The 23980-nt window shown below is 46.9% G+C and overlaps 2 protein-coding genes across 3 annotated transcripts in view; one reads left to right on the forward strand and one right to left on the reverse strand.

The window, feature by feature from the left end:
* Positions 1 to 223: 223 nt before the first annotated feature.
* On the forward strand, positions 224 to 5176 carry NKX1-1 (NK1 homeobox 1). The gene is made up of 3 exons (XM_061993225.1): positions 224 to 692; positions 4356 to 4561; positions 4646 to 5176. The coding sequence occupies exons 1-3, from the start codon at positions 224 to 226 to the stop codon at positions 5174 to 5176; spliced, it is 1206 nt and encodes a 401-aa protein (XP_061849209.1).
* A 9491-nt stretch (positions 5177 to 14667) lies between these two features.
* The window catches only part of UVSSA (UV stimulated scaffold protein A), a 58456-nt gene continuing 49143 nt past the window's right edge, over positions 14668 to 23980 (reverse strand). The window contains exons 12-13 of one of the 2 annotated variants that reach the window (XM_061992920.1): positions 23739 to 23922; positions 14668 to 18596 (exon numbers count right to left, since the gene is read on the reverse strand). In XM_061992920.1, the coding sequence (XP_061848904.1) occupies positions 18503 to 18596; positions 23739 to 23922 (278 nt within the window). In that variant the 3' untranslated portion in view covers positions 14668 to 18502. The remainder of the gene's footprint in view (positions 18597 to 23738; positions 23923 to 23980) is intronic. The other variant, XM_061992921.1, reaches the window with a different exon arrangement.

The following is a 23980-nucleotide window of genomic DNA, read 5'->3' on the forward strand; positions in this document are numbered from 1 at the left end:
GAGGTTCTGAGCCGATCATCACCTTGTGACTCCCCATCTACCCCGGAGGCTCCAGGCCGGCGGGATCCAGCGCAGCCCCGGGGAACTGCAGACAGCGGCCGGAGCCGGAGCAGGGCCGGGGAGGAGTTTCCAGCTCAACTTCGCCGGAGGAAGGGAGGGGAGGGAGAGAGTAAGGGAAAGGGGGGGGGAGAAGTTGCAACCGAGAGAGGCTCTGCAAAGAGTCATGAATGTGGGCAGAGACAAGGTCGGTGACATCTCCATCCCGGCAGCGGCAGCCGCGGCGGTGACAGCCCCCGCAACCGGCATCGGCGGGGAGTCCTGCGGCTTGCACGGGGAAGGGATGGAGAGCCACGGGGAGCAGCGGCTCTCGGCCGGCGGCGAGCTGCCCCTCTACTCCTGCCCTGGCAATAGGGACAGGCAAGGGGACAACCCGAGCAACACCCCTGGACAAGAGGGAGCCGTGGCCGCGCTGCCCATGGTGCACAGGACCACCTCCTTCTCCGTGCTCGACATCCTGGACCCTAACAAATTCAACAGCAAAAGGAGGCAGTGCGCCGTCTTGTACAAATCGGTGGGGAGCGAGTTTCCGCTGGGGGCGGAGGATAAGCCCGAGGACTCAGGGACGGAGCTGGCCGAGCAAAAGACTCTCGCCGAGGATTTCGAGACGTGCAAGAAATCCGCAGACCTGATCAGTAAGTGGGTCTGGGGGGCTTGGATTCCTTCCCCGCCTCCCCCGGGATGGAGGGCTGCAACCAGCCTCCCGGGGAAGGGGCTTGCATGCGTTTCAAGACCTTTCTTCCCGCTCTGGCAGCTCCGGGAGCCGGGGCGCTGGGGGCAGCTGGCTCTCAGGGAAGCGCAAATGTTGCTGTTAGGTGGAAAGAAGTGGCAAACTGTGTGAGTTCGGGGGACGGCGGGGCGGAGGGACGAGCGCTTCAGGCCGGGCCAGGGCTGGCCAAGACTCCCCGGGAGGTTCGTCACTGGCTGGGCTCTGCTCCATGCGTTCGCCCCACCTGCCCTGGGGAGGGTTATGGGACCTGTGCATCCCTGAGAGCCTCTGGATCAGTCCCTGGAGGTACCGGAACGGTGAAGGATCCCGCCCTCCTCTTCCTCCTCCTCCCCGGGAAGAAACAGCTCTGGGTGTGAGCTCCGGCTCAAACTTTCAAGCGGTTCCTAGAGCTGAGGCTTCAGCGGGCCGGACCTCGGACCCCGGGGATTTAAAATCCTCACTCCATGCCCCTCTATAGACCTCCCGAGTTCCTCCTGGCACTCAGGACTTTGTGCACCTTCTCCCCAGCCCCACTCCCCCCGGCCCTTCCCCCCCCCCCCCTCCGCCGCCCGTTGCTCTGGGCGACAGATTCAATTTTCTCTCTCCCCTTGGCTTTTTTAGGACAAATCAGACTAATTGTGACAAAATGCTGGTTATCTCTGGAAAAACAATTAAATTCCTTCGATTACATTTAAGGTAAAATGTGCTTAGCAGCGTAAAGAGGCTGGATAATGGGGGAAATCGCCCCAGAGTGGCATGTAGGACTGCCTGGATCGATATCCTATTATCGAATTGTGCATATCTCTTTCAAGCACCTTGCAAACTCTTCCCTAACATCTAAATTATAGGGTCAAAATTCGGATAATTACTCGATTAAAACCTATTACACTTATTAGGGCTCGCTATTGATCGGGAATTGCATTCGACCCAAGCTCTAGATTGCTTTTTCTTTTTCTTCCCGGGTCCAAATATCCCAACTTTCTCGCCTCTAAACACTCTGGAGACAGCGGAGGCTTTCCGGGAAAAGACGATAGTTGTGGAAAATATCTAGAGCTGATCCGTGTCCTGAGAAGGGACGGCGAGTGGCAGCAGATAAACTTCTCGGGGAGGGAAAGATCATTTCTCTGCGTCTGGGGCGGGAGTGCTCGGAGCTTTTCTTCATCGTATGGAGCTCTCAATTAAAATTAGGCAGTAAAAAAACCACAAAAGGTCTGGAACCTGCTCCAGTCTTTACACCAGACGTATTTTTAATCTCGAAAGTAAAAGCAGGAACGGGGCATGAATATAATTCCAAAGAGTTGCGTTTGTTTTTAAAGCAGCGCGTAGCTCGAGTAATTTTTCGTCTAAACTCATCTGACTCCTGCCGTACTAAATAGATCTGGGCGATCGGGAAGACTGACGAGGTCATCCCATCCCTAATCTCACACTTTTATCGCCAGACAAGGAAAGAAAAGCAATTCTATCGCTTCGCTAAAAATAGCTGTATTTGGGGCAGCGCTGCGCTGCCGGCAGCTCTCCCGGCCCTTTTGCACATCGAGCCCTTCGGTCCCACCGTTTTGATATTGTCGCATCACTCACGAATAGCTCTGGGACTGCTGGAAAAATGATGAAATTTCATTCCCTTTCTTTCCCCACCGTAATGAACATTAGTTTAAGTAGCGGTTTAATTTAGGAGAAGTGTTCGGAAAAGTAGCTCAGGACAGAAAAGCCCCGAAAACAAAAAAAGTCCCAACACCCGCAAAACAACAGTTCTTTCTGGCAAAAAGAGTGAAAACGGCTCTTGCCACACACCGCTCGCAAAACTCATTTAATGGTAAAAAAAAACAGGTTAAAGCTCCTTATTAAATTCACATTTAACATCTCTCAGGAACAAAATCGCGGGTGCGGCGTCAATCCCCTTCGTCAGTTGTATCTGTGACGTGTTTTTCTCTATAAAGAAAATTTTAGTTGAGATTTCCTCGTGTTTAGGGTGAAAAAGAAGCTCTAAAATAGGCAATAATCTTTTCCCCGGTGTGTGGGAGCGCCGGGCGCTGCCGTGCCGCTCCGGCCCCAGCCTCGCCCCGCAGCCGCAACCTACACACCGGCTGTGCAAAACATGACTCGCTATAGTTTGAAGCAGATCCTACAGGTTGCTGGCACCGTGTCGGAGAGAAGAAAACACCTCCGGGGCCGCAGCTTCGTGCGGCGGCGATCACTCGTGGTTTCTATGCGCGGATTTGAAGCAGAAAGGGCTGTTCCTGAGCCCGCAGTTCTTACGGGCATACCTTCCCGGTGAAGAGGATTACAATAAACTTCTCTGCCCACTCTTCTGACAGTGAGCCAGTCATACCCGACATTGGCCGAGATCAACCCTTTGAACAAAACTCACTTGTCAAAGTCCTCACCCTGATCTTATATATGGGCTTTAGGGCAGGCGGCGTTAGGAGATGGACAGTTTGAGGTGCAATAGTGTGCTCAGGACTTTTTGTTTTGAGGATTAAAATCAAGTGAAGTACACAAGGGATAAGGATGAACCATGAGCGATTCGCTTTTCTGTGCACATCTCGGTTTACTAAGTTAAACGAGCCCTTGACAGGGAGGTTCTGGAAGCTGCACACTCGCTGCAAATACGAGGGGAGTGAGGCTGAGAAGGGTCTGAAAGCATCGGCTACGGAGGATAGTACTTCTGGGCCTTTGCCCTCGTCCTGCTTCCCACCATCCCCGGCCCGGCGGTGGGGGACCGGGGAGGATTTGTTCCCCGGGAGGAGCCCGAGCCCCTCGCCGGGAGTGAAGAGGCCGACGCTCTGGTAAATGCCGTTTGCTTTCAGGCTTCATAATGACAGAACCGACAGCAGAAGTCCAATAGCCTTAAATATCGGATAATTACCTTGTTCTCCGATGGAGACCCGTTAATTGGGCCGTAATATAAACCCAAATAAATTAAATGACCGTTAACTAGTTTGTACATTACGCAAAATGAGTTTAATTAAGTTTGTATCTGCTCTGCTAATCAATACAAGTATTTACTCCACTTCAATACTTCCATCTCAGGAAGTGACAAGAGGTCAAACCAGACAGAGAAAGAGTTAAAAACGCCAGAGCAAAACCCAGCAGATCCCCCCCATGCAGAGATTTCCGTCACTCTAAATGGCTCAAAGCGATATTACTTCGTCCCTGCCCGCTCCCAAAACACTGCAGGAAGGGGGGAGGAGTGTTGGGCGGGCTTGGCACGTCGTCCCGGCCCTATGCCGCGGCTCTGGGGGATCGGGGGAACCCTCTGTCCCCTTCCCCACGACCTTCCCGTCCGTGAGTGTTTTGTGGGCGCCCTGGTGGGGAGCGGGGTGGGGATAGGGGGATGTTTCCGCGTTCCCACCGCTGTCGGGAGTCCCGGGGAAGCCAAGCCGAGCCGAGCCTTCCCGTTCCAACAGCAGCGGCGATGCCGGGGGAGGGGGACGGGGGCTACGAATCCGCCCCACGGCAAGGCAGAGCCTCGCTGGGCCTATTCCTCCGTCTGCCCTCCCCCCGGGAGGCCGGCCCGGAGGGGAGCGGGGTCGGGACAGGGGTCCGGCGGTGAGGGCGAGGCCTAACATCGGGTGTGGGTTGTCTGCAGAGGACGGCGAACTCTTCAAAGCCGACGAGTGCGACCTGGACTACAGCAGCCGGCCGAGCCGCAGCCCCGACAGCGAGCTGCCGGACGACGAGGAGCTGTGCGGCGAGGAGAGCAGCAGCAGCAGCAGCAGCAGCACGTCCAGCTCGGCGGCTCCCGGCGAGGCCGACCCGGGCCACCTCCACGCCGAGGCGGCCGAGGCGAGCGGAGTCCCGCCGCCGCCGCCTCCTCCCCCGCCGCCGCCGCCGCCCCAGCAGCCGCCGCAGCCGCCGCCGGCCCCGGGCTCCGGGCAGCAGAGCCAGCAGGCCAAGCCCAAGAGGAAGCGAACGGGCTCGGACTCCAAGTCGGGGAAGCCCCGGCGTGCGCGGACAGCTTTCACCTACGAGCAGCTGGTGGCGCTGGAGAACAAGTTCAAGTCCACGCGGTACCTGTCGGTCTGCGAGCGCCTCAACCTGGCGCTGTCCCTCAGCCTCACCGAGACGCAGGTGAAGATCTGGTTCCAGAACCGCCGCACCAAGTGGAAGAAGCAGAACCCGGGGGCCGACACCAGCGCGCCCACGGGCGGCGGCGGCGGCGGCGGCGGCGGGGCGGGGGGCGGGCTGGGCGGCGGGGCGCTGCCGGGGGGGCTCAGCCCTCTCAGCCACTCGCCGCCCATGGGCAACCCGCTCTCCATGCACGGGCCCGGCAGCTACGCCGGGCACCCCGCCGGCGGGCTGGTCTGTGCCGCCCAGCTGCCCTTCCTGCCCAGCCCCGCCGTCCTCTCGCCCTTCGTCCTGGGCTCGCAGACTTACGGCGCTCCGGCTTTCTACACTCCGCACCTATAAGCCCGATGCCCCTTCCTCCTCCTCCTCACCCCCCGTCCCCCTGCGCCCCGCCGCCCCTCAGGGGCCGCCCGGACGGGCTCTTGCGGGGCCGGTGGCCGTGCGGCTTTGCCCTCCCTCCCGAAAGGTGAAACCGGCAACAGCCGGGCAGGGACACCGGGAGGAACAGGGTCTGCCAGGGACACCGCCGCCCCCCCAGCCGTCTGTCAGTTCCCGCGCCCGGCTGCAGCTCCCACCACCCTTTCTACTACCCTTTTATACGCGATATGTCCGGACTGCGCTTCTGAGGGGCAGAGGAGGAGGAGGGAAAACCTCTCTCTGCCGTGTACATATGAGTAGATGTAAATCTTCGTTACCTGTATTTTTATTTTCACCGTTCCCCGTTGCTATGTGGGTTTGATTATTTTATTATTATTATTATTATTGTTATTATTTTTGGCTTCGTTTTTATTCTAGTCTGGCCACTTGTAAAAGACTTCTAAAAAAATTATTATATACCCGTTTGACTCTCAGGGTAAAACAGAGAACTATCGGTGCTGTCCCTCGGCATCTCTGAGGCAACGACGCGCCGCTCCCTCCCGTGACTTCACAGTGACGACGGTTATTTTTTACCTACGTCATTCTTCAACGAAGGCCGAGCGTGGAGGAGCCGCCGCGGACGCGCGGGGAAGGGGCAGCGGGGAGCGGGAGACGGCTTTTTTACCTTCGTCGTTTCTGTATATTTCTGGTTGTTACGGAAAAAAAAAAAAAGAAGTTTTAACTTTATAATTAATGTATAAGTTATGGGAGTAACGAGCAAGAGATGATCTAGAAAGCACTTTGTTTGCTAAACACTTTAAATCAATCAATAAACTTTAAGGACGCGGCGGCTTGCCGTGGTGGTGAGTCCCTGCTTTTCGGATGGATTTTTGTGAGACAAGTTCCCTCTGGGAACAAGAGAACAGGTTCTCGTCCGGCCGATAAGACATTTGGGGGGGATGTCTTGCATCATCCTTTTTTTCGTTTCGTTTACTCCGAGACCGTATTCCTTAGATGCAAACTTTATTCTTCTTGTACGATAGAGAGTATTTCCCTTCTTAGTTCCCTTGTTTGCATTGTCTTAATTGGCTTTGCCGATTCCTGTTGCGCAACATTAAGGACAACAAAAAAAACCCGCCTTTCTTATTTTCCTCATAGAGAACTCGAGATCTCTCCTATGCGACCTGATCTAGGTTGACCTGCTTCTGCTTCTGCAGGGGGGTTGAACTAGATGATCTCTAAAGGTCCCTTCCAACCCTTACCATTCTATGAGCCTATGATTCCGCAGACCGGGATGTTTTGAATTTAGGTAAATGAAATAAATTGTCCCTTTCAGATTCCGCCAGTTTAAAAAGCGAAAGTGTTTTTTCCATCGCCTTTTCCCCCGAGTACTTTTAAACTGCTAGTAAAGTCACTTTTTTAATAATCATTCCTTTATTATATTTTTATCTTAATTTCCAAACAAAAGTCTAGAACCGCTTTGAGCACCCCGAGTTGGCTCCCGCTGGGACTTCACCTTCTAGCCCGATGCCCAAGGGATGCTTCTATCCCCGTTCCACACTCCCTGCATGATCCCAAGTTCATTTCCACTAGCTTGGGTTTTTTGTTTGGGGGATGGGGTTTTTTTTTTCGGCTCGGAAATTTGACGACTGCCTCCCCAGGGACAATTTTAAGAAGCTAGCGTTTTCCCGAGCGATTTTAGGGGAGTAAAGAGAGGTGTTGAGAGGTGTTGCACCGGCATAGCTGCCCCCCGGCTTCAACTTGCCTTTCCCCTGGGGAAGACCCTGCAACCGCTCCCCGCTCCCGCAGCGCTGCTGTTGGAAATAAATACAACATTTCATTCCTCCAATAGGATTAAAATCTGCTGTCTCTGGTATTCCAGGAGCCGGCTCCGCGGTGCAGACCCCCGCAGGGATGGTATTTGCCGCAGCCCGGGTGAGTGCGGGAGCCCGGCAGCCTGCAGGGAGGATGCGGGCTCTCCAGCACCTCCGGAGTATCCATCTCCGTTTATGCACAAGCGTCCAAGAGCCAACAGCTTCGGACTAGATTCATTCACATTTGTGGAAATAAAAACTTTAACGATAAATGATGTTTGGATGAAAATTTTCAGGGGGAAGCATTACAAATAGTGCTTAACACAGCTTTTACTGGTAGGAGAAAAGCGGCTAAGCTGGGAAATGGACACTCAGGAGACTCCCACTCTGTAAAACTAACCCGTTGCTGACCAGGTTTGAGTGAATGCTACTAGCAAGTGAATTGTTAGCTGAGATGGGGCACGACCCAGCTTAATTTAGAGATCATTCAAACCCTGTCTGCAGACTGGGAACTTCAAACAAAATTCCCCCCAGGTGGAAAAATAATTCAGCTTCAACAAGGAGCTGCTCTGAGCTTTGGAGTAGCTGATTTTCCCACTCCAGGCCAGTTAGCATCCTGCCAGTGAAGCCTCTTCATCTGAATATTGTTTCTCACAGCTGCTGGATGAAGGAGTTGGTTAGCCTGAGATTCTTGGTCATTAAATTCCATTTAACAAGGATTCTCACATTTTACAGAGTGCTGAAAATAGAGCTGCAGGTATCTCTCTCAGCATAGTTTAGGAAGTTTATTGATAATCCTCGCTTGGGTGCCTCATCCAGACGTCTGATCTCACAGAAGTCATGAGCAAAATTGCAGAGCTTTAGCTCTAGCACATCTTCCCAGGTAAGCTGAGCTCACAGTGGTATAGGGCATGCTGTGCTTTTCAGTCCTAAGTCCCGGGATATTACTGTCTGTATGTCCAGGCTGGGTGGTGTATCAGCATAATAAAAGCCAACTCTCCAACAATTCTCCCCGGACCACAGTTCTGGAGCTGGTTCATGGTGCTGGATCAGGCTGTCTGGTTACATAATTGCCAATGAGAAGCTCAGTGATATCAGGGTAGAGAAACCCCTTGGGCTGAAGGATCAGCACGCAGTGGGCTGAATGCTCTCAACCTGCCTGCATGTCCTCACTATCATCTGTGATCCTGCCTGTTGATACTCTGGCTCTCAAGAACAAAACAGGGCTTGATGCAGCAGTTTGAGGTTAGCATACTAGATAGTCATAAAAAGCCCCCAAAGCTCCCATGGTGACTCCCTAGAAAGGCCCAAAAGCTGAATCCCATACAGGATCTTCCTGATGTATCTATTACACTACATCAATGGTCTGTGCTCCTGCACACGGGTTTTTGGAGGGATGCAGCTTGTTGTCAGTGAGTCATCAATGAGAAACAGAGGCCCTGGTACAGAGTGAGTCCAAGCTACCGACTGAAGGAAAGATGATTATGACACAAGCAGGAGGTGTTTGCTCTGCTTCCCAATTACTTTTTAAAATTACTTTATTATTCACTCATAACATTTTGTGTGAGGGGATTCAGGATGCTGAACATATTCAAGAGGATGCTTAGCAAAGTGTTTGCCAGAGGAAAACTTCTCATCTCAGATACACTGAGCTGCACATTCAGAGTCTGTTTCACTATTTTCAAGTGATGCCTTTGGCACATACCAAAGAAGATCCAGGGCATCAGCATATTTTTGAATTAATTCCCATGAAGCCAATGTTAAATCCAAGGGTGCCAGCCTATATTAGTGAGTAAATGACTCAGAAATCCTTCGCATTTTATCATTGCTCACGGTGTGACTGAGCGAGGTAAAAAGAGAAGGAAACTGCATCCATTTTGCTTCACATATATAAACTTACAATGAACAAGTTTCAGGTTTTCGTGTTCGTTGAATAAACATCAGTGAAATGTCTTAAAGAGGAAATAACTAAAAAAAAAAGTACATAAATTCAGACAGATACATTCCACTGTGAAATATTTTCTGTTGCTGCTTACACATAACAGCCAATGATATGATACTAAATCATTGAAAACCAGTGTTCTGTATCATCATCCCCCCAAATGATTTCTGGTGTTTTTTTCCAGTTGAGCAGGGAACACAGGTTTAGTGAGTTACTTTTTTAAGATGAATTCTTAGGGTTTTTTCAAGTGTATTACAGACTCTGCTTCAGACTGAACCCACAGATATGTCAGGTGCTTCTATTCTTATACTACAGAAGCAAACTGCTAACAAGAAAGTTTTATCTGTTTGAACTGAAATCCACTTCCATCAGGATGTCTGCTTATTGCTGTTATATTGGCAAATACCCATTAACTCCTGTATTAGATGTATAAAATTGTTCTGCTCAAAGATGGATGTATTTAAATACACAAAGGAACATTGTTTTATGTCTGGGCAGTTCTGGTCTTCAGGCTCTGTCTCAAAGAGTAAGCAAGCAAACATGGTTGTCATAGAGCCTTTCTTAAGTGCATGGGGGTTTATGATATGGGAAGATTTGCCAGAAATTACTGAGAGGTAAAAATCAAGGCACAGATCAGAGTGGACACTGACAAGGAAGGACATGGGCAAGTAAACAAATGGGATCCTGATCAGTTTGTCTCACAAAGTGAGTTTACATAAACCTGGTGGAGTTTTTTACCCCTTCTTCTGCCCATACTGTTCTGTACCAGATACTCACAATATACATCTGTCCCAGGTGGACAGAATGATGGTTGTCACAGTGAAAATAACCCTTACAGTAAGAGAGCTCTTTCTTCTTCTCTGACTCCTCCTGTGGATTCATCTTACAGAATCAGCTTCAAAGTATCTCAGGAGTTTTATCACAGCATCAGAAAGCTGGAGCTGCTAAGTCTTCACTATCCATTCAGGAGAAATCCTGTGGAGGCTGGCAATCCTATGGATGCACCCAGAATCAACAAGGGAACACCATGGACATGGAAGGCAACCCAGGGTCGGGACCTGAAAGCCTGAATGTGCAGGGTCAGGCACTGTCTGTATAGGATTCACTAATTCAGTCCCATTGCATGAAGAAGCCTCAGTGAGCTAAAGCTAACTAGCTAGCTCCACCCAAAGCACTGCACTTGATTTTAAAACACATCTTCTATAATTTCTTCTGTGTAATGTCAGAAAGCAGAAACATTTTACAATGTCAATAAAGGAGGGATGACACCATGGTAAAGGACTGCAAGACACGGAAATATTATGTGAAGTAAAGATTTCACCCCCTTTCAACTGCTGCTTTTTATAGAGAAGAAAAATAAATCAACTAACCTCAGTGCTAATTTTTTCTTTCTTTCTTCCTTTCCTTCTTTTTCTTACTCTCTCATTCCTTCCTTTTTATCCTTCTTCATAAACACACACACACATTACAAGAACCTGTCCCACAATTAAAGGCATTCATTCCTGTCTGTCCACCCTTAACACAAGTAAGGTGACAAGCTTTATTTCCTCTGCCTTGGTCAGAGACTGCCCACAGCAAAGAGGAGGGCAGGAATAAAGCATTTGGATGAGCTGGTGGGACTTCCTCAGCTCCTTGTCTTGATCAGATGGGTTGTTGAATCTCATTCTCTGGAGACATTCAAATCCACCTGGACAAGTTCCTGTGTGACCTACTCTAGGTGGTCCTGCTCTGGCAGGGGGGTTGCACTGGATGAGCTTTCGAGGTCCCTTCCAACCCTTGAGAATCTGTGATTCTGTTACCCAGAGGTGGCAGTACCAAGCTGCAATCTCTATGATCTGTTACACAGTTTGAGATTTGCAATGAAGAATGCTCTTTGGGACATCATCCCTGTGCCTTGCAGTGATGGTTTCTGTCTTGCCTTGAGCATCTTGTGCCACATCTGCTTCAGCAGTGGAGAGAGTAAAGGCCTCACACACACATGTGAAAGCAACATCTAGTTTTCAGCCCCCTCAACTGCCAAAAATATTACTGCAGAAGTTCAAATGTCTCCAAGTGCAATTTCCAAAGCAGCAGAATCATCTGTTACATTTCCATACACCTTTTACAGCACACGAGGATGAGAGTGGCCCCATAATGGCATTATAAATACAGCAAATTAATGGTGGATGCAATGCCAACACCTTGTCATTATGCAAATTGGAATGTCGGCAGAAATGGTTATTCAACAATCCCTTTCAAAGTAACCACAAGCCTAATGCTGCTCATTACATCTCAACTAATTAGCACCACATTTAAACAATTTTAATAAGCTTTTTCCTTAACCCCTTGACAGAGGGGATTCCTGAGGCTAATGCAAAAACCTACGAGCCCTTGGCATGAGTGCTGGGGTTTTTGCTCAGGGCGCTCACAGGCAGAAAAGCAAGGGGACAGCTACTCAAAAACCCAGTATTTAAGTTCCAGGCATTTAAGGATAGAAAAACAGATTGTGCTGGTGTAAAACCTAGTTCTGTTTGCCCAGCACAACCACTGCTGTGCCCTTCTTCCAGCACAGCAGAGTCTGCTCCCAGACCTTTAGTATAGACATTTAGGCCCTGTTCTACCCAGGCCTGGCTATCAGGAGAGGCTCAATAAGGACATTAATTAACTTATTCCTCTACTAAATCAAACGTAAAGGAGAGGAATAAGAGGGAAAACATCAATTCAGAAACATGAGTAACTAGTATCTTTCTATCCCTTTCTTTTCCTTCAGGGGCAGTGTCTGACTCCCATAGCTGGAAGAGCAATAACTTTTTCTCAGGGGTCCCAATTTGTCCAGCTGCTAGTCACAGGCAGCTCTTACTCACATGTGTTTTCCAGGGGAAGTGCTAAGTTTTGAGATCTTTAGCATTTCTCTCAAATGAAGGGGCCACCAGTGCTGCTGGATGGGGAAGGTCCAAGCTGGTTTTGATCTAGGCTGCAGCTCTGAGGCCTCAGCCTGTCAGGGCTTCCCATCCTCTTTCTTAAATCTTAAAGTTTCTGTAGAGGATTTTGGAATAGAAAGGACCATCAGCACATTCATTTCAGAGGGATGCTCTTAGGGGTCTGAATGTACTAACAGGGTCTTATTTCTCTTGTTAGCCTTTCACCATCTTGCTCTGTAATCCCCACCCCACACCCTGCCAGGTGCTCTAGGTCTGCATGGGTATGGCACAGCTGCATTACCTTGGATAGAATCACATCACCAGGGCCTCCACCCTGAGCCCTGCAGCTGGCAGCAGGGAACTGCATTTAGGTGTGTTCCTTGGCTGTATCCTGCTCAGCTTTGTACTTTATAAGCTCTTGTCCTAATCCTTCTCTGCTGACTTGGCTCTGGACCTGTCTTTTCTCTTAGTGGACTTTCAGGTAATGGCTGGCTACCTTTGTTATCACCACCAAGCTCAGTTCTTTTGTTTGAATGTTGTTAGAGGGTGTCTCTTGTCAGGAAGTCCACTGTCCTTTCCTGTTTTCACCTTCTGCTCCTGGCTCCTGGAGTCTCTGCCCTGTTTTTTTCTCCTGCCTTGTGATGGACTTTTCACTCTGCACTCCTAGTACTGAGCTTTCCTTGGGCATTGCTTGGTGCAGAACTCTCTTTTCATGTTTCCAGATGTAAAATCAAGTGTTGTTTCTACCCAGTAGGATGTTGTTCATTGTTTTGCTCTTATTTAAAAGTAGCTGTCCCACTGCACCCTGAAATAGACATATGGAGGAATTTCTGTCCAGCATTTATCAGAATAACACCATTCTCCCAGGCTTTGATGTCCAAAGGTTTTAAAGACTGATCATCTAGCTATGAGAGAGCTCTTTCCTGAATTCATGAAACTCAGGGGTGTTTTCAATGGTAGGTGTCTAGGGACTGAGGATCCAGAGCCAGTCCTTCTTTGTCCCATTCCAGGAACCGTGTATTTTTCACCTTTTGTCTAGGCTCCTACATGAAGCGTGTTCAGCTCCGGTGTGGTTCAGTTTCAGTTCCCACGGCAGAAGGGAAGATGTGAGCCCTCTTCTTTAGCTTCTGAGCATTTAAGTCACCCATGACTCAGGCTGTTTCCTAAGCCAGGATGTGGGACTTGCCACCTCTTAGGCTGAGAAGGGACCTGGAACTCCACCTCACCTGAATGTGTGCTCCAGCATTGTAGCAGTTACATGCCCTCTGATTGCCACTGCCTGTTAGAACAGAGGGTTTGTCACAGGTCTGAGGTCAGTGGGTGCTAGGCAAGGTGTGACAATACATGCCAAAGGAGCCTTCTCACTCATATAACTCTTTCCCTGTGTCTCCTTAGGCTTAAGTAAGAACTCTGGTCTAGGTGGGAAGGCTAGCATAGCTCACAGCTCATAGACCCTCAGGGACTCCCTTGGGCTGCACTTTTGGCCTTGGGCACCTGTCCCTTCCTAGGGCCACAGTGTAGGAAGCCCCTCTCCATTCCCATTTGACTGTTCAGTCAGATTACACTGTGAAGGCACAACATTCCTCTATATGGTGCTGTCATTTCAAAAGGCACAGCTTTAAGTGACCAATTTTCATCACTCAAGCACTGCTGTAACATCAGGCTGTCCTTACCCTGATGCATAACCTACAGAGATATTTATATCACTTCCATGATTAAAACCATTAATATATTTAATAGTTTTAGCCACTGGCTAAGCTATCAAAAGCCAGGTCCCTGCAGGAGGGTCACAGCCCAATGGATGGCTGTCTCTGCTGAACTGTATGACACATGCTGAATGGAGGTTATTCTGTCTGGGCTCCTGAGTTTCAGTTCTTCAAGCTTCTGGCTAGTAGCTTCTTATCATTAGGATTATCCTTATAACTCACTTTCACAGCCACTTTAAGTGGGTTTAACTTTTGTTTTCCACTAAATAAATATATTTGTTTTCTTATTTAGTAATGTCCACTTTGAACTGACTGATCCCCTTCCCAACCTGCACAATAGTCTACATGGCATGATGCATTTTCCACACAGAATCTCTAACAAATCCTTTGTTTTGCTTCCAAAAAAAAAAACCCACTCAAATCCCCAAACCACACTCAAGCTCTAATAAATCTCTTAAACATGATTTCTAAGAGCTATTAAGGGTTACGGTTTTCTATTAGAAACCTTCAACCAGGCCTGGATTGTTAAAGCCAAGCCTCAAGTCAGTTTAGAGAAAATGAGATCATGTGGTATCATGCAAAAAAAAACAGTATGGACCCATCATCCTGCCTCAGGGACTTCAGAGGGAACGTGATGAAGGATTGTTTAGGGTTACTTTTTTAACAAGTCCCGTTCACAAACTCTATATCAAACTCATATCACCAAATGCTTTGTATTAGAGGACCAGACTCTTCATTTCAATCTTAAACAGCAGTAAATTCCTACATGCTTAGTCTTTTCTTTCCAGGTTTTTACTTCCCAGATGCAACTGTGTGATCAGGTAAGAATAACCACGGAGAAGTACCACTCAAGTAGCATGAGTTTTAAAAAGATGACTCAGATACATCAGCACAGCTCCCTTCAGCTCAGAGTTACCATGTCCTTTTAGACATACAGAATATTCAGCCCTTTGTTACAAGCATTCACATCAACAACACTCTAAGGGTCACATCTGGTGAGGTGTTTAGGTAGCTGGAAATCATGTCCAGGATCTCCGCTCAGTAGAAGCGTGTTACAGTACAATTGAAAAGGCATATGAGGGAGTTATACAGAAAAAACCCCACATAGCAGGCATTATGTGAATGATACTTGTATTTATTTTACCCTAGAAGCCCTGAGCACAGGAACAGAAAAGTTCCAGTAGAAACGTCACACAGTTTAGCAACAAAGATGTTTGAAAAGCTGGTGAGCTCAGACACCTCAAATTTAGGAACTGCTGTCAGTAAAGTGAGGCACAAAGAGGTGTGATATATCTAAAAAGCAGATTTGATTTATTCTGAACTTAAAAGGGTTTCTGTTTAATGAAGGTATGCTGGATCTTGGGACACAGGTGTCTTTTAAAAATGCCTCTTCCTCCAGCAGAGCTACAGATAAAGCCAGGAAAAGGAGAAAGATCCCCAAATCCTCTCTATGTCTAGCCAGGTCTAACAAAATGCTTAAGTGACAAAATTCCAGACCTGCTGTGTGGAAAATATGCTGAGTTTCCCTTGTAGAGGAATCATTTGATTAAATGAGGTGATAATTAACATAGGAGGGGAAGGACAGGTTTCTCAAATGCTGGATGAGGGAAAGGTGCATGCTGTAAGAGGCCAGGCCAGCACAAAGGCAGTGCTATAGAGGATGTGTGTTCAACACACTCTGCTACAAAGTCAATGGCCTTGCTTGCTTCAAGGTAGAAAGAGGAAAAAACATCTATCCAACTGAGTGTATTCCTCACCTGACAAGAAAAGCTCTTGCAATAAACCAGAAGGAGAAGAGCTTTAACAAAGGTCATTGCTAACCTGGCCCAAGGCCCATGCACCTGTGTCTGAGTTGGCCATGTCCACATCACTCGCTGAGAAACCTTGACTCTACAGATTCTCTTTCTGCATGAAACAGATACTCTGGAAAACTACCTTTGTGCATGTATGTGTGTGTTTTAAAGAAACAAAAGCAGGGAGCACAAAGATCACGTGATAGGATCAGGTTTAACTGGTGGATGGGACACTTAGGCCCAGACATGAAGCTGCAGCTGGAAGCTGCTAGAATGATGTGAGTGAGCAGCCTGAGAAGGGAGCATTACTTAGCAGCACAGTTTCTTTTTCTCACAGATTTCTACCACTTGCCTTGCCACTCTTGCTCTTTGGGTGTTGCTTTTTTAAAACAAAATAGTAGTATTTTACTAAAGGCCAAAAATGAGAACTCCATGGGGAAAAGGCACCTACTAGGTGACCCTGCTTCTGCAGGGGGGTTGGACTAGGTATCTCTAAAGGTCCTTTCCAACCCCTACCATTCTATGATTCTACTGTTTGCTGGGAGTTTTCTCATGTCCACAGTAAAGAAGGGTTAAGTACCACTGCACAACAAACTCTGCACTCTTTTTACAGGGAGAAGAGAAAATGTGTGTTATAAATGAACACCTTCAGCCTGTGCAGGGTCAAGAGTCTCTGGAGCAGTGAGACAATGACCTTTGTGATTCTTTTGAATGTTAATCTCCAACATCAAACAGTTTCATTTGGAGTGTTCTGGGATCCCAGCATCCCGTGATCTCCACTGCATCAAAATGCTCAGGGTGTGTGGTTCTTGCTTTTGTTTGCTTAACTTTTTTTTCTGGTCTCTGCTCTTAGTAAGAAATAAAATGAGCTCAGTGCTTCATTCAACTCCCCTGCTGATGAACTTGGTTTGTCCTTGAACATGTTTTCACCTGGAGCCAGCACTGCCAACTTAGCTAGGCTGACAGTAGAAGTGGCTTTGCTTTCCAGTGCAGTTAGATGGCTTTTGAAATTCTGGCACTCTTGTTATTTTATCTCTGGTAGTTCTCTGTGTTGAGAGGAAAATGTCTTCCAAACTATAGAGCTCATGCAAGATAAACTACCAAGATGCAGCATTAATTGCTTTCTAAGCAGTACTTGTGCAAGTGAAAAGGTATTTGGCAGAACTGTGAATCAGCTTTTGTCTGAGGTGGTCAGAAGCCACACAGAGAAGTTTAAATTTTCTCCTTTTTTAATTCTTAGAGCCTGTTGATGCCTGAGGAAACATCTCCAACTGGTGAGTGACTAAGGCAGTGCTGCAGAGAATCCATTCTAACTTGTATTCAGTATTTTATTGAAGACTGCTGTTCAGTTTGATTTTTCAAACACTCTACCCTCTTTGCTACTCTGGATTTCCTCCACCCTTCAAGCTGTCTGAAGCCTTGCAAGAGCACAAGTGGTTAGTGGCTTGTTCACTGTGCTTAAGATACATCCATAGCCAATAAAGCATGTTTGGGGGATCTGGTTCAGCATCCAGCCAACAACGACAAATGACATTGGATCCATCTGCTTAATGTCATTCTGTGTGTTAGCTCTCTGGAGTTAGACGAGTACAGATGCTTCTCTTTGTATCTGGATCCTTACATGCATTCTCAGGCTTGAGCCTGATGTAATTTTAACTGATGCAAGCCAGGGAGCTCACTAACAGAATATGCCACTTGAATGTTCTTTCACTTTCAACATTTTCACTTTGTGCCAGAGCTTTTTGGTGTCAGTTAAACTGCAGCACATCCTGAGTATCTCTACAAACTTTTGCAACATGCTTTCCAGGTGTTCCAGAGTTCCGACAGATACAGGGATGCCATCTAGGGAAAACAAGAAGCAGAACCTTTGTCATTTCAGCTTCTCCACTGGTGTCACAGCTACCAAGTTTGAATTAGTTCCTGGATTTCAGTTTGCTGAAATCAAACTCAACTCCATCCATTGTCTGAATGATCAGCTGATTTGATTTTGACTTGCTGCAGAGCAGCTCTGTGGAGAGGAACCTGGGATACCTCATTGATAACAAACTAAACATGAGCCAGCAATGTGCCATCATGGCCAAGGAAGCCAATGGCATCCTGGGACGCATCAAGGGTGTCTAGCAGCTCAAGGGAGGTTCTCCTTCCCTTCTGCCCTGGTGAGGCCTCATCTGGAGTCCTGTGTCTAGTTCTGGTCTCTTCAGCTCAAGAGGAACAGGGAAGTGCTGGAGAGAGTCCAGCACAGGGCCACCAAGATGATCGGGGGAATGGAGCATCTTTCTTATGAGGAAAGGCTGCGGTAACTGGGGCTGTTCAGAAGACTGAGGGACCTCATCAAAGCTTATAACTACCTAAAAGGTGGACACTTTTTTCTGTAGTGTCCAATGTCATGACAAGGGGTAATAGACAAAAACTGGAACACGAAAAGTCTCACTTAAACACAAGGAAAAACTGCTTTTCAGGTGAGGGAGTCCTGGCCCAGGCTACCCAGGAGAGTGTGGAGTCTCCTCCTCTGGAGCTTTCCAATCCTGCCTGGACATGTTCCTGTGCCCTCTGATTGAGGGAAACTGCTTTATCAGGGAGTTGGACTGGATGAGCTCTAGAGGCCCCTTCCAACCCCCAGCAGTCTATGACTCTGTGAATTTTTAGTGTGTACAACACAAGGGGTCTTCAGAGCTAATGCAGGAGCCATGGTGGTGCTTGATGTGGTTCACTTTCTAGAACAGGCTGAGCATGATACCTTGTGCTTTGCCCTCTGTGGTAGAAATTGAATTGCTTGTAAGGCATCTTTTTTCTGATGGCATGAAAGTAGAGGCAAATTACAAAACACTTGGCAAGGGATGTATAAATTACAAGAGTCTCTTAGGAAGGAGGAAAAAACCCCAAACATTTTACCCAGAATATATACAAGTCATAAAACACACTCTATTTCATGTACATTTTAAATAATTAACAACTTGTTCAATGCATTCCCTTCTATACCACCACATCTTTGCCAAAATCAATGTTCATTATCAAATAAGTTAAAGTTGAAAACAATTAAAACATTACTCCAGTAAGAATGCACCTAGTATGGTATTTTAGTCTAAGTATGAAGATCTGTGATAAAGCTTCTGTGCAGCTGCACTCTTGTAATAAAGGGCAAAAAAGATGAAGAACTTAATTCAGTGCATAGTTAAACTGGTTGGCAAACTTCTCGTGCTTCCTTTGGTCCACTCTGTTCATTGCTTTCACCACCCGTTTCATTGCACCTCTGAAAGAGAAACACAGAAATAATGGAAACAGTTATGTTGATTCCACACTATCTTAGAGAATGTTTACAAATGTTGGTGGAAAAAAAAAGCCCTGAACTATGATTAATCACTACCAGGCTTCTGAACACTGCACTGATGAGGCTGAACAAATTTGTCTTGTTAACTAAATTAGCTGCAGCAGTACAAATAGTTTAATTCAGCAATGATTTTATTAACAGGAGTAAACAAATTAAAGCCTTTCTGTTTAATGGCTCTGTATTCCACCCTCCTAGCATTATTTCTAATAGCCACACATAGTAAGTTTGATTTTCAAAAGCACCCAGCTGCTCTTGGAGGAAAAAACCCAAAGAGCTAGAAGTATCTAACAGGATGTAAAAACCCCTAATTCCCAGAAACCCTTATGAAATCCAACCTGCAGAATCTGGAATATTTTTGTGAAGGAAGGGCTTGCTGCTCCATTCAGGTGACTATAATTCATTTAGTAACTTTCCTTCCACAGGTTACTAAAAACCCATTTCATCATCTGTGGGTAAGTCATCAGAATAAGACTGTTTTGCTCACACCAGCAGCATCTCCATCCCTGAGCAGCAACTATTTAATCTGCAAGCACAATGCTAGTTTTGGAAATCACCAGAGCTTGTCATGTACCTCAATGCAGAGAGACAGACTACTGCTGCAGAACAGCTAAGTGCTTAGGGTTTAGCACAGTCAGGACAGTGTGGTCAATATCTTATTCTCATATGAAGTGGAATGGGATCTCTGCCACCTCATGATGGGCAAGAACCTGAGCCCTCTGAGGCACCTGCTGTGCTGGATGGTGGCTCTGGAGTGTGCTTGAGATTTAAAAAGGAAATGAAAGTATAAACTTTAAATCTCTTAAGTTTTCTGGTGCTCCTAAATCTGATGAGGGTTTGTTCTCATGTTGCTGCTCTTTATTTGTTACCCTTGTTTCCTCTCAGTGAAGAGAGTGCCCAAAGATGTCTTTTGGGAGTGACTGCTACACTTTTGCACTGGGTGAGTGGAGACACCTGCATTTTTCTTCCCCTCCATATAGTTTTGAGTGAACACCATACAGCTGAGATTTTAAGAGTGAGGAAAATGATGCCCAGAAGACAGAGGAATGGGTACATGATGTCAGGGGGATAAGAAAGCAGAAGAAAGTCAATAGCAGAAGTCAAGAGAATGCTCTGAGGTGTACTTCTGCCCCCACAGAAACTTATAGTAGTTGTTGTGCACAACTGAGTGCATCTTACCTAGGGAATTTTGTTCTTGAATGGATTTCTAGACTTCCCAGTTTTATTGGCTACTTTATGTGCCTCCAGCACAGAAGCTCAGAAATCTGAGGCTGACATTTGCAGGTATGCTCAGGTATCACCCTGATATTTATGAAGAGGGAGGTTATCTCCTAACACATCTCTGTAAAGACCTGGACACTGTCAATGTGGGAGGTATATCAGATAAGGGCTTTTTTAACATGGCCCTGATTGATGTCTCCTTTAGAAATACAGTTGGCAGGTTACATCACACAAACTAGATAGTTTCAAGTCTAGTGTTGTTAAGACTCTGTTGTCACAGTCTGCCTTTAGTACTTCTGACGATGCTGCAGGCTGTGCAGTGAGACATCCACTTGGCAGTGTGAACCAACCCTTTCAGCATCAAGCCCTACACATGATTCCAGCTCTGCTCCTGTGGTTCTCTCTGAGAGGCAAGCTGCCTTCTGCTTTAACCGACTGCTCTAACAGCTTCATTTCAAAAGCCATTCTGAAACGTTTGAAAACAGAGGCTACTCCATAATAATGCTTCTTAATGGTGGGATTAAAGACTTTCTCAGCAGCAACTGTAATGAAAACCAACATTCTGAAAACACACCTTGGAAGAGGTATGCTTTTAACAAAAGTCTGCCATTAAAGTTACCAGAGTAAGGAAAATGTGGTCATGGTTTTGTACTTCAAATATTGCCTAATTGGTAGGAGAAAAGTGAGCCTTTAGCAGTGCAGAGTGGCCTTGACACTTTCATGTCATGTAGGTTTTACATTAGCACCAGTGGATTGTGCGATACTGTAAATGAAATGAGATCCCACTTTGATGATCTGTGTGCAATTTCACTTAACTTTATTGGCAGACTGGAGCCTGGGTTTATCACCTATACATTTCAAGTAATTTGGGGTTGTTATAAGGAGCCAAGGTTATCATCTTGTTTAGTGCTGCAAAGCATGAAACCTATTAAAACATGACAGGTTTGATTCCCTGAGCCTGGCACTCACACACACTCAGCATCATTAGCACAAACCACTGTAAACCAAAACCAGCTTTTAAAAGTTATTTTGTTATAGCTGATATGAAATTCTGATCATCAGAACTGTATGTCTGTGACTTCTAAGATCAGGTGACATGAGAATTTCATGCTATTTCATGCTATAAACGTGCTATATCTGTAACTAAAAGCAATGTGGGTCTGCATTTGTTGTTACAACAATTATATCAGAAAAGGGAAAATCAAGTTTAAACAGATTATTATGCCTTGGATGCTGTGCAGCTCATTCAGTGTGTTAAGGGAATAACCCACCATTAATGATTTGGGTTTTTTTGTATTTGACAGCTTTTCTCCTTCAACTACTTCATTTTTGACATGTGTAACTCTTAAATAGCTGCAGTTGCTTCCCATTTGATAAAGACCAGACAGAGCATGCTTAGGCAAACTTGTGTTGCAGTCACATCTAACCAAGACTGGATATCAGAAATGGCCTAACGGAGTGGACAAGTGGAGCTACTACATGTCCTAAAGCCCACTCAGCTTAGTGGGTTGGTAGGCACCCAGTTCCATCTGTACCTGCTTTAAATTTGTGGACTTATGTCCACATAAGTCACAGACACACCTTTGTTCAACATGTCTAAATGCCAATGCCATCTAAACAGTTTATTTATTTATTTGAAATCCTGTTTGACCAACTTGATGCCTTCTATGAGTGCATAACCGGCTGGCTAGATGAGGGTAGAGCAGCGGATGTCATCTACCTTGACTTCAGCAAGGCTTTTGACACTGTCTCCCACAACATCCTCATCAGAAAGCTCAGGCAGTGTGGCTGGGAGTGGGCAGTGAGGTGGATTGAGAGCTGGCTGAATGACAGAGCCCAGAGGGTGCTGATCAATGGCACAGAGTCGAGTTGGAGGCCTGTGGCCAGTGGAGTTCCACAGAGATCGGTTCTGGGGCCAGTCTTGTTCAACATCTTCATCAAGGACCTGGATGAGGCGACAGAGTGTACCCTGAGCAAGTTCCCTGATGACACCAAACTGGGAGGACTGGCTGATTCCCCAGAGGCTGTGCTGCCATTCAGTAGGATCTCGAATAGCTTGGGAGTTGGGCAGAGAGGAACCTCATGAGGTTCAACAAGGACAAGTGCAGAGTCCTGCATCTGGGAATGAACAACCCCATGCACCAGTACAGGCTGGGGGGTCAAACTGCTGAAGAGCAGCTCTGCAGAGAGAGACCTGGGAGTGCTGGTTGACAATAAAGTAACCATGAGCCAGCAACGTGTCCTCGTGGCCAAGAAGGCCAATGGCATCCTGGGATGCATCAGGAAGAGTGTGGCCAGCAGGTCGAGGGAGGTTCTTCTCCCTCTCTACTCTGCCATGGTGAGGCCTCATCTGGAGTCCTGTGTCCAGTTCTGGGCTCCTCAGCTCAAGAGGGACAGAGAACTTCTAGAGAGAGTCCAGCACAGGGCCACCAAGATGATCAGGGGACTGGAACATCTTTCATACAAGGAAAGGCTGTGGGAACTGGGGCTGTTTAGTCTGGAGAAGAAGAGACTGAGGGGAGATCTTATTAACATTTACAAATATCTAAATAGTGGTTGTCAGGAGGTTGGGACATCCCTTTTTTTCTATAGTAGCTAGCAACAGGACAAGGGGTAATGGGATGAAGCTGGAACACAAAAAGTTCCACTTAAACATAAGAAAAAGCTATTTCACTGTTGAGGTGAGGGAGCCCTGGCACAGGCTGCCCAGAGGGGTTGTGGAGTCTCCTTCCTCGGAGGTCTTCAAGACCCACCTGGACATGTTCCTCTGCGACCTGATCTAGGTGAACCTGCTTCTGCAGAGGGGTTGGACTGGATGATCTCTAAAGGTCCCTTCCAACCCCTACCATTCTATGATTCTGTGATTCTCAAGCAAAATGTAGGCCAAGAGCTACTGTTTGTAGATGTATTGGGAGGAAAGGGAGATGTACAGAAACAAGATCATCACAGGAATAATTCTGTGTCCGTGTGTCTCTGGTAACAGGAAATAATAATCTCAAAGCTCTGACACTGAAGAGACACCTGCAGCAGGTCCCACAGCCCTTGACACTTACAGAAGACAGCAGGAGTTATCTGAAAAAAGACCGCAACATAGGACCTAAGTATTTTTTTCAATCAGTTGAATGCATTCTCAGTAAAGGAGGAGAAAAATGTAACGGCAGAGTGTTACTGAGTAATACCCAGGAAGGGACCACTGTGTGTCCATGCTGGGCTGGAAGGCACTGCAGAAGACCCAGCTAGCAATTAAGAGTGAGAGAAAATACACAGGAAGCCCAGGCAGCAGTCAGAAGTTTGGGAATGTCTCTGAGCACACACCAGAGGCTCAAGGGTAACCATTGAGACATTGCTATGTGCCAAAAGACAAGGATTTTTGACAAGTCCTTTTACAAATTGAAGTTCTGCTCAGAACAGCTCATCCTAGGCTTTCAAAAGGAAAAACCTCATTTTCACTCCATCTATTCTACTACAGCGTGTCTCAGGCTGCAAATTGTGTTGCTCTCAACACATTATCTTCTTTCCAGATCCAGCACTATTTGCACACACAAAGTGTCATCCATTTGATTAAGAAATGCTCATCCAGAGAGGCCACTACACCAATGAAACGATTAAAAAACTAAAAGAGAGAAGGATGGAAAAAAAAGTTATTTTATCAGGAAATTAGCTGAAAATGAGCTTGGACATCAGTACCTGCTACTGTTTACTCTCCAGAGACATAGAAGGCATTCCTGCTCCATACTTGGCTACAAAAGTAGTTTAGTAAATCCATGTTTATGTTGAAACAGAACATACCATTGAAAGAAAGGGAAACAACAATTTAACAGGCTTTAGAGAACGGAAGCATCTTACTTATTGAAGACTTTCTTCTCAAGCCGAGACCGAGAAGTGTTAGCCTGCTGCTTCAGGTCTGTCAGATTGGGGTATTTTTTCTTCTTCCCTTTCTTTTTCCCTCCTTTTCCACTATTTTTAGATGAACCAAGATCCACTCCTGTAGCTGCTTCAACTTCTCTCATGAACTCTGGATCTCGCCACTCTGTTGGAAAGAGAAATCATGTTCTTGGAAACTCCAAACTCAGGTGGAATTTGCAGTC

The sequence above is a fragment of the Colius striatus genome, chromosome 3 (genome assembly GCF_028858725.1).
Source record: "Colius striatus isolate bColStr4 chromosome 3, bColStr4.1.hap1, whole genome shotgun sequence".
Lineage (NCBI taxonomy): Eukaryota > Metazoa > Chordata > Aves > Coliiformes > Coliidae > Colius > Colius striatus.